General features: G+C 34.2%; 1 protein-coding gene across 1 annotated transcript in view; it reads right to left on the bottom strand.

Moving 5' to 3' along the window:
* Positions 1-972: 972 nt before the first annotated feature.
* Positions 973-11,629, bottom strand: part of LOC123688896 (trichoplein keratin filament-binding protein-like) — a 38,969-nt gene continuing 28,312 nt past the window's right edge. The window contains exons 6-9 of the mRNA XM_045627636.1: positions 10,087-10,180; positions 2,380-2,735; positions 1,346-1,558; positions 973-1,241 (exon numbers count right to left, since the gene is read on the bottom strand). Coding sequence (XP_045483592.1) covers positions 1,059-1,241; positions 1,346-1,558; positions 2,380-2,735; positions 10,087-10,180 — 846 coding nt within the window. The 3' untranslated portion in view covers positions 973-1,058. The remainder of the gene's footprint in view (positions 1,242-1,345; positions 1,559-2,379; positions 2,736-10,086; positions 10,181-11,629) is intronic.

Below are 11,629 nucleotides of genomic sequence, written 5' to 3'. Positions count from 1 at the left end.
TTCTCATTTTCTCATTGAACCTTTCCTTCACAAGATATATAACTTAAATTCGGCTCAGATATATATATATATATATATAGATATATATATATATATATATATATATATATATATATATATATATATATATATATATATACCAATTCAAAGATTTCATTACGTGATATGCTAATTTTCTTCAGTATTTTATTAGTCGATACATCGATGCTCATCGATGTAGCAATGCTAAATGACAATATTAGAGATCAATTCATATCTAAGAAAATATGGAAAAGAGATAGAATGCTACAGGAATAGCAGTTAGACATCGACGAATTCGAGCATCGAATTTCTTTAGCGTCGGCATATAGACCTAATAGATTCATTGGGATCTATTGGGATATTCATTTATAAAAGTTCAACTTACATTTTGAGAGTTGGGTTTACCTATTTTTATGAAATATAATGGTTATAACAAAGAAATTAGAAGATGAGGATGGCTTTTTGTGTTCAAAGAAGAATCATAACATCAAGGAAAAGCTTTTCTCCAAAAATCATTTTCTTCAATAGAAAACCATTTACAAGATATAGCCGAAAATTCATAATTTTTTTATCGATCGAAAAAATGATGAAGGAAAAAAGTGTTTCTTTTGACCTCAAGAATCTTCGATTGAAATATATGTTCAATCAAAGACTCACCCTGTATAGATATATTGATCAGAAAATACTTTCCTAAGATGCAGAAATGAAAGTACAATGGGCCTGCTTTCGAACGAATTTGCTAAGATGTCTGGTTCGGCAGCTATGGAAGCGCAATGCACTATACCCTGTATATGAATTCATTCAAAATAATATTTCTAATAATACATGTTATGTGCTTGAATCTGGAATAATCTCATAACTCATGATGTGGACTGAGGATATTTAAGTTGGATGGAATTAATTGTCCAAGGTGTATTCTTGAAAATAATATAAAAAAATATTGGAATCAGTTTAGATTGTTTATCCAATGCAAGATACATTCCTTTTTTAATTGTTGAAATTTCATTCAAAAACACTCTTGACATATATATTTATTTTTAGCAAGAAGCAGCTCCCTGTTCTCTGCAGTAGCATTCAAATTCATCCAAAACTTCTCTGAAGGGATGTTTAGAACCACCCTCGATTTTTTCCTGTACCATCTTATTCACTATGTCGAGATACCTCTGTTCTTCTTGTTCACTCATTTTCTGTTCTCTTTCAAGTTCTTTACCTTCCCTCTCCTGAAAATAATTACATAATATAACAATGAGTAAAAAAGTAAAAATTCTTGATTTTAGAATAATATAGTTTTGTATAAAAACTTTGATCTCAAAATGGTAATTACCTTCAGTATTCTATTGTATTCTATCTGTTTACATAAGTCATCCCGATATTGTAACACTTCTTCTTTTCTCATCTTTTCTGCTTCATGGTCTAAGTTGTGATTCATTTCTATCACTTTATTCATGAACTCAGCAACGCACCTTTCTTCTGCTTTCTCTTTTTCTTTGTTCTCCCTCTTTTCTTCGAGTTGTCTAGCTCTTATGGCGTAGACTTCCTGCAAAAAAATTAAAATACTGATTGACCCAAAACCTGCTCATGAAAAAAACTATTTTAAAAAAGTTAGTTCTTTTCATCGATAATGAATAAATGGCGAATAGGTAATTTTTTTGTTGTACTGGATTCAAATATACTTTTTTTATAGTATAACATTTTTTAATTTATAATTGAAAAGCTATTCATCTTTATCTATGTGACTGTAGATATCTATAAGATAATTACGGAATCTACAGCATAATCGTATAACATAGTTATTATTGTATTATATTTTATTCATTTTTCTTTCAGTGAAATTGTAAATCTATTTCTGAATTTCTGATTATATTAAATGGAATGTTTTCTGACTCCTACAATTACTGTGGATGAATGCTCTGTTATGCAAATGTAGCTTTGATAAATCAGAGATCTACAATTTTTTCGAGGTCGATTTTCTGATGTATACCTACTTTTAGAATAAAAAGAGCCCGGAAGCAGATAACTCATAATACATTAATGTTCTTCTCGATTTATCAATTGGATTCTTCATCCGAAATATAAAAGTCATCTGAAACATCAGATATAAAATGTCCAGAAGTTTTTCAGTTTGTTTGAAAATTAATTTGATTTTTAATGAAGTGATGTTGTCAGTCACACCAATGAAAATTCGAGTTCGATTGTATATCTGATTTCTCTAGAAATTTCCTGAATCAACTCTTCTGGGTTCCGAAAAAATTCACAATAGTGAAAAGTCATTCATTATGCTCGAGTTGGAAATTTAAGGTACTCGAAAAATAAACTGATAATTTCAGTGGGTACTATGAATGAATTGAATATACTCACTTTGCGAAGATTCTCTTTGGCAGCCTTAATCTTACATTTTGCTTCGTCCTGTTTTCCCAATATTTCATTTTGATCGGCAATCAATATTTCCTGAATTTGTCGCTCTTCTTCTTTTCTTGCTTGTTTGAGTTCTTCCAGGTATTTTTTGTATGTAAACATCTCTCGTCTAGCTTTTACTCTAGACTCAGTATCAGTTTGTTGTTCCTTTGCCAATTCGAGGTCATTCAGATGAGCGAAAGCCCTATTTAGTGCATCTAGTTCCTTCTGCCGTTGATCCAAAAATTTCGCCCTTAGTGCAATCTGCCGCGTCAGGTCCTTTTTACGAGTTTCTTTTTCATTATGTATTCGAATTTTTTCTGAAAAAAAATTGGAAGTTTATTAAACATTGTATTCAGAGGATCTGTCGGTCAATACTATCTGTGAACAACATCAAATTTGGTTGGGCCTACCAGATCATGTAGTCTGTAGGATGCTTCAGGAAACAGAAATACAGCGCGTCAACATAAATCGTAATCTGGATTTTCTTAAGGGCGCAAAATTCAGTAATGAATAAAGTATGTTATAGTATATTACATAACAAGAGTTGTAAGAAGCACGACTACAAAAATTCGTAATTGTTTTACAGCTCAAATAGTGTAGTATACTTTTTCTACTACATCATCATTTCCATAAAAGCTTAGGATTCCATTAAGAGAAAATGTTTTTGATCAATCATTTGAATACATATAAAAATATAATAAGTTACTTCAGTTGAATTTACTTTTGATTGCAATAATTATCATTTGTAACAGTGCAGTTATTAAAAATTGGTTTTTTGTATTTTCAAAAATGATACCCGTAAGGTTTTCTCTTATTGAAGCATTATTTTTAATGGTACATGTAATTTTCGATGAGTTGGCAGTCATGTTTTTCATAGAATTATCTGCATAAGTCTCGGCCAAAGCTGATGACCGCCAACCACCGCTAGTATATCGCCACCAGCATTGTGGCAGTAGAACACCTAAGTGTTCTCCTGCCAGAACAAAGGCCTGTGTATTGTTTCGGATTCGCTAAGCCCAGATATTCTGCCACTCGTTTTGTCAATCAGCTGATTCTGTTCATACCAACATATTGTTTGAAAATATGACAAATGAATTTCTCGGTTTTTCGATAATAATTCGAGAAAAAAAATTTCTATCAATTTTGAAATAATCAAGAAAACCCAAATTATTGAAAAGATCCAGTTAGTAAGCTGTGATGAATAAATTAATTATAATTTTCGGACGTTATTATAAGAAGTGACTACAAGAAACACCCCGTATTTCGAAAACAAAGCGTTTGCAGTTATAGAACTTTTTTTCTTAAAACTAACCAAGAATTCTCTCAATTTCTTCTGTAATTCCAACTAAGGAACAACCCGTATCGAAATTTTATTAAATATGGCCGCATTCTCTCTGATCCTAAGGAAGTTGCGGAGGCATTTGGAGAATATTTCACATCTGTATGTGCTCTAAGTTTAAAACAACTTTGATGATATATCACATCTAATTCCTGTATGAATCATCGATTATCTGAGAATACATTTTTTCTATCCTGTCTTATACAGAGAGGTTCTTAAAGTCATAAATGGTTTAAAGAACAACACTAGTCCGGGTCCTGGCTTCCTCTGTGTGAAAACTATGAAAGAAATTGCACCATTGATTTCAGTTCAGCACATCTACCCTATTTGATCAATTCATTTATGACATCATGAAAATTTCCCTCCGCATTGAAAATACCTACCCAAAGTAATTTCGGTATTCAAGAATAACGAGTCCACATCGAGGTCCACATGCATGTCAAATTATCGCGCTATTTCTTAGCTTAGCATCATCTCTAAAGTCTTGGAATAATAGTCTACGGCAGAATGGTGAATTATCTAGAAAGGTTCTTCATAATATGAAGCTCCCAGCATGGCTTCCGTAGGGGTAAATCTACGCAAACTGCCGTCTGTCACTTCTTGGATGGTGGTCTCTATGTTGTTGGTTTAGTTTTTATCTTTCACGAGCATTTGACTGTTTACAGTTCTCTTCCATTGAGGACAAGATGTTCAGTTAAGGAATGCGTGCAGTTGATTAAATTAATTTCCAATTAAGGGAATCTACCTATACCTGATGAGCCTTTTGTTATCAAATACAAAGACAGCCAACTTGAGTCAGTTGATAGCATTAAATTTCTGGATTTGCACGTTGCCAGCAGTTTAAGATGGCACTGCCATATTGATCATCTCAGCAAAAAATTGAATTGGTCTTTTTTTGTTTAAGTCACTTCAACAACTCGCTACCTCTGGAGGGTTTGCTTGCCGCTATTTACGCCCTAGTTTTGTCCCCTTGAAGTATAATGTTGTTCTATAGGGTAATTCAGGAGCGAATACCAAAATTTTATGACGCAAAAAAGGTGTATTCGACTAATATTTAACCTAATACCATGAGAATTATGCAGGCCGTGATTCTTACGGCATAGAATCCTTCTATTGCCTTGTATTCATATTCTGAACTGTCTGCTGTTTGTTCACAGTAAGTTGCCAGAGCTGGATACAACTTCTGGTTTTCATGACTACAACACACGGCATAATTTCACAATCTGCATTCCGATCCATAAGACATCTAGATTTGAATCTACAACATATGTGAGGATAAAGCTGTTCAACCATCTCCCCAACCGGATCCTTGAATACATCGAAATTTAAGAAAAAACGAAGTTACTCAAATAATGTTTCTTAATTGTTGTTAATATTTTTCAACTGAAATCAGTTAATTTTGTATCACATTGCATTTAGTATTGACATATCCTATACATTGATGTAATATCATGTATATGTACGATCATGCAAAGTCGTGAAACAAAACACGAAACATTTACTAGAATTAATTCCAATATTTGAAAAAGAGAGAGAGAGAGTTTATTGGTTCATTTCGAGAATTGTGGACACAGGTCATAACTATAATGAAAGAATAATAATGAAAGCCGGCACTATTGTAAAAGTTCACAGATGAGATGAAATGTCTTCAATTTATGTACTGTCAATTCAATTTAAACGATATTGCGATGAGAAATCTTCACTGAACTTTCAAAACATGTCGCAGCAAATTGGAAGACGAAATCAAATGACCCACAGTCAAAGAAATTGTTTGATTGAATTCACAAAAAAAAAACTCAGATCTTCAAACGGGTGAATCAATTCTGATACAAAGATGCACAAAAAAAAAAGGGAAGAAATTGATAAGATACTTACGGAGGGCCTCCTTTGGAAAGTGAATTATCAAAAATAGAAGAGGATGTAGTAAATATTGTTAAAATGATTTCCATTGAGGGACATAAAGAGACTTGTGAATCTGAAGTGAACTTCGATTTTGATAATTCACAGGGGGAACAAGAAATCGAAAATGAAGTTTCGAAAGATCCACCACGATATCACGACAGAAATTCAGAGCAAGTTTCAAAGGAAAAAACAATAAAACGGACTCTATATGCCGTTTCTTGTTTTAAAGACGGAATGGATGCTAAAATAGCATAAAAAAAGTATTATGATGAAAAAATAAAATTATTAAAAAGAATTGCTAGTGTCCAGGAAAAAAAGCAGAAGCGGCGGAAAGAGCTGCTTCAGCAAAAAAAAGAATTGCTAATGCGTTGGCAGCAATAGCTGAAGGCATATTATAATGATTTATAAATTTATATTTCTTTTGTTTTTTTTTTGAAGATTTCTATATTAATTTCACAACTAGGTATAATGTTATTAATGTTGGTGTTGTGATTTATTTCCTTTTCTTTGTTTAATATTGTTTTTATCAGCAGATATGTTTCATATTCTGCATTTCGAATAAATTTTTCATAAAAATATAATCATGTTAATCAACTCCAACTAAGCTGGTCCAAAACCAATTGAATTCATTAGTGACATGGACAAGGAAGTGGAAAATTAAGATAAACGAAGAGAAATCTAAACAAGTTGATTTCACTTTGAGAAGGGAATCCTGCCCATCAATCCACATCAATTATAAAATAATACCTAAGGAAAAATCAGTCAAATACCTAGGGTTTCATTCAGACACCCGTCTGACTTGGAGAGAGCATATCAAGAAGAAAATAAAACAAATCAATCTCAAAATTAGAGAAATACATTGGCTGTTGGGAAGAAGATCAAAACTTTCATTGAAAAATTAGATTTTGCTGTACAAAACTATTATCATACCAATATGGTCCTATGGAATAGAAATTTGGGGATGTGCTAGCAAATCGAACGTAGCTATTATACAAAGATCTCAATCAAAAGCTCTCCAAATGATGGCCAATGCACCTTGGTACGTAACAAATCAAACGTCCATACGTCCATGAAGTCATAAAAAACAAAAGCACAAAACATCACACAAGGTTGGAAGGGCACTCAAACATGCTTCTGCAATCACTTCTATCAGACAACCAGCCAAGAAGATTGAGAAGAGTATGGCCAGCTGACTTAATGAAGAACTAGAAGATCCTCTTAATGGAGTGGACTTGCCACGCTATTTTTTAATGTTAATAAATTAGCTCATAGAATGTATGTTCTGATTGCTGATGAAAATTAAATGAAAAAAAATGTTAATTGGGACAAACGAAATCGTAATAATTTATTCAGAAGATTCATGAGTAACATTTTACACCAAAAAATCCATAAATCATTAAATCATAGATTGATAAATTGCTTAAGAAATTTACAAATTACTCGCTTTGAAGATTGCGAATTATATAATCAATCTCCGACCTGCTGCCAATTCTGGATTTATCCTTTGTGTATTTTATTCTTCTCGATCCCTACTTTCGATGAGGTCATATATTTCCATATCAGCTTGTGATGTGTCATCGTTTTCTGGTTCAGGTACATTGTGTTCAATACAATGATTATGGAGCACTACACAAGCATTGACAATTATACGCCTCCGGAGTATAATGAAGTACCCTATGTTTGAGTAGACAGCGGAATTTCATCTTCAGAACCCCATTGCATCTTTCAATCAGGCTTCTGGTTTCTCTATGTTTCTTATTGTAAAAATATTCAGGAGTTCCTTCCAGTGGTTCATTTTCCAGAGGTATCATCATCTATGTTCTCTGAGGATATCCAGAATCTCCTGAAATAGAATAGAATTAAATCAATGTGAGGAAAAAAAAATAAACATAACCAATATCTTTGAGTACATAGGTAATAAATACCAGAATTTGGAGCATGATTGGTCATAATTGAATTTTAAAATAGAGTATGATGTATTGCCTACCTAATAAATAATAATAGTTTGTATTTCCTGCTTCATGTAATGTCCTCAGCATTGTTTGAACTTTTGAATTATTCCATATGAAAGAGTCATTTGTACTACCAGGAAACAAAGCATTCACATTCAATATTTTTTAATTGTAATCACAAATTAGTTGTACATTGATGGGGTGGTAGATTTTCCTATTTACAGAAATATTTTCCGGGTGTTTTTCATCGTGAACTTTAGGAGGAAAAATAGCTATATGGGTGCTGTCAATGCTACCAATTACCCCTGGAAAATTGTACCTTCTGTGAAATCTGCAATGCACAAGTGCAAGTACAAGAAATTAATCACTTAAATAAATTCATTTTAATATAATTTATCTTGCTCTTGTCTGATTCAATTGGTCAATATTGACAGGAAATTGAAAATGTTGAAAATTACATCTCAGTTCAGTAGTTCTACGATTTAATGCACACATCTTGAAACAGAGGACTGTGATACACAAAAATTTGGATCCTATGTCCATTTAGTAGCTTCCACTCGCAAAAAAATCGTAAAGATACCATCCATTATATGCATCAAATGATTGGTATTATTTTGGAAAACATAATGAATAGATACTTACCTTTGTTTAAATACCAAATCTTGACTCCTTTTTGCAGCTTTGATGTAATTGTTATTAATGGTATTAATATTGTATATTGTGCAACAAGTGGGGAAAGTCCAACTTTTCTCGCGAGTGTGGAAGTTTGTGGCAAGAGCCTGAAAGGCGAGAAAAGGACATTCTCCACATGTTGCACACTATACTATTCCTGCAACTGCACAAATTTCAATAATTCAAGTAAAAGACTTGGTTCAAATCAAAATGGTCTGCGTTGAGAGTATGCGCTAATTTATTGCGTTTCCATAGAAACCACTCAAAAGCCCAATTTCATTGGTCTACCAAGCGAGGTGTGGGCAAAGTGCCGTGAGAAATAATATTTCCCACAGTATGAGAAATACATAGTTTTGAAATTGAGTAAACTATGAAGAATACTGTACTTTTCATAGCAGTTGTAGGAAAAGGTATTTAACTGAGTTTTTAGACAGGCTAAATATTGGAACAAATTGTTTTCCAGTCGAATCATTGAATGGGTCTCCGCGCTGTCTATATCCGCCGATCTATTTGTTCAACATTATCCAAAAGATCAATCAATAATAATTGTTCTATTTCGTCTTCCATCATATCGAAGAATAAATATGACTTATGAATATATCTCTATGTCATTCAGATTGTCCAAGAATCAAAACGAATACCAAAAAGCGCTCGCTGTAAGCATTCGCAGTTCGCACCGAGAACGTGTACGTTATCAAGTTCACAAGTCAAGAATACCAAACGTGTGGCATTCGAAAAGTACGTATACGTTTTGGAAGATCACTTGTCGGGAATGGGGTCCCTGGATACCTTCGCATTCTTAATGAGTGCAAGGAGCTCCTGAATATGGTCACAGATAACCCACCACTAAAACTTTAGTTTCAGATAAATTTCAATACGACATTTCCTAGTCGTGAGCAACGGGCCTTGCGGTATTCACTACCGTTGGCTCAAAACCTGAAAATGGACGAGTAGAAGCCGCTATGCACGATCTTTTAAGCCAATTAGCCATACCAATGGGTTTCTGCCCTCGGTGTGTCAGGCAGAAACCCTTACCATAAGATATTGTGTTGCACTTTGTATAGAACGCAACTATCGAAGAACAAAAAGGTGTATATTATCCGAAGCAGAGCAGCCCTGCTAGCGCTTGACTCCCCGCTAGTTAAGTCAAAGTTAGTATGGGAATTTAAAAGGTCCTTCAACGTGCTTAGAGAAAGAAATCAGGTCAACCTTATTTGGGTGTCTGGCCACTCTACGATACCCGGCAATAAAACGGCAGACCGACTGGCCACGGAAAGGAGGTCAACCCTCTTCGAGGAGCCAGAGCCATTTTGTGTCTTTCCAGACAGTCATTAAACGATGACAGTTAAGGAATGGGAACAAAAGAGTAAGGTTGCGTTCTGGCGGACGATCCATGGTCAAAGACAGGCCAAGTCACTTCTCTCCTACTCGATGAGCTGGACTAAAAAAGTTCTCTCGCTTAGTAAACAGGAACTGAGGAAACTGACCGGCGTACACACGGGACAATATCCCGTGAGGTATCATCTGAAAAACACCTGAAGACTTATGTCGCTTCTGTCAAGAAGACACTCAGACAGCAAAACACTTGCTATGTGAATGTGAAGCTGTTCACCGGAAAAGGCTGCAACACCTTGGCTCTTGGTTTCTAAAATGTGATAAAGTTCATTGAGACTCTATTGCCTGACTGGTTAACAAGCAGGGGATGCACAATACATCTTGGGGTCAAGGTGCATGCGAGGTCGGATGATCTTTCGCCCCTCCTCTAATCTAATCAAATCATAATAATATAAGTAATAAACTTACCCTCTTGTATTTCTTCCTTCAATTGTTGCATATTTCTTTGTATTTCCTGGAAATCTTCCCGTTTGACATGCTCTATTTCTTCCATGAGCAGTTCCTGCAAATCAATTATTACATAATTCATTTCTTCTATTTTTCAGAAATTAAATTTTTATAATGTAAAAGCTTCAATGAATTTGACCTTTTTTCTCGTACCTAACCCAAACCCCAATCTTCTTTTTTCCTATTCTAATGAAGAAGGTTGAGTTTCACTCAACATGCTTAAGCAAAAAATTACATTTTCTTTTGATAACCTAAGAACTTTTCCTATGAGTGCTCTCATTTTGATATTGAAAGAAACGAGTATATTCTAAAAAGGAAGGAATGCCATTAACGACGGAAAACGATATCAGCAAAATGACCGTCACGGCTACGGTTGTAGAACCATATCCTTTTCATAAAATTTACATGACCAATTCACACAAATCCGGCTGTATGTCCTCTTATAACTTCACTTCCATAAGGTTTCCGATTTGGAGCATTGGCATAGACCTTATCTTTCACGTGACCCTAAAGGATAAAGTCTGAAGTTGTTAAATCACAAGATCTCGGTAAGTAATTGTGATACCCTCTTTCGATATATAACACGTCCAGGCAACTTTAAATGCATCATTGCTATTGTTTCGTTGCTTGTGTGACACGTAACGTCGTCCACATCAATATCTTCTAATTACAACCATAAGAAAATCATTAAACATAGCATTTTCCACCAATCCTGCACCAAACGGTGATACGTTGAGAATGGAGAGGCTTTTCAACGATCATTCTCGGATTTTCCGAGCTCTAAATGCAAAAATTCTGTTTTTTAACGCAGCCTCCGAAGAAAACATAGGTATCATCATTGGAGATGATTTTTCGATGTAAATCCGAATCATTTTGATACATTTCAAGGACCCCAACCAGCAAAAATACGACTTTGCTGGTGATAGACCGGCTTGAGTTCTTATGTCAGCTGAACTTCGAAAGCCTTCAGAAGTGAGAGCTGTCCAGATAGCGGGCTATTCAAAATTAAATCAGTTGTTGGAAAAAACCCTTTTTTCGACTAGTTATTCCTCTTTCGATACGAAACTTGCAATTAGTTATCAGTATTTAATTTTTACTTCAAGCATTATGTCATCATGGTATATCCTAGTCTATGATATATAATTCCTCAACCTTAATCAACCAATTTCGGATCATCGTATCGTCGGATATCGTGACTATGAACAGTAAGGTCAACTCATTTCATTCATTCATTTTTCAAAGGATCACAAAACGAAATCAATGAACTAAATATTAAACGGAGTTAAGAATTCAAAAACAATTTTGAAAGCACTTCTGAATTATGAACACATATAAATCAATTTACATTGGACTAGTTGGGTAGTTATTTAAAAATTCATTTACTCTTTAAAACTGACCACGACTAAAAACTGACAGCACAAGAGCTAAACGCCGATCAGATATTAATGTACAGGGTGGGCAAATAAGCGAGGTAAGCGGCTATATCTCAGGAACCACTCATCGT

The sequence above is a fragment of the Harmonia axyridis genome, chromosome 1, assembly GCF_914767665.1.
Source record: "Harmonia axyridis chromosome 1, icHarAxyr1.1, whole genome shotgun sequence".
Lineage (NCBI taxonomy): Eukaryota > Metazoa > Arthropoda > Insecta > Coleoptera > Coccinellidae > Harmonia > Harmonia axyridis.
This window is presented reverse-complemented; position numbering and strand designations above follow the sequence as displayed.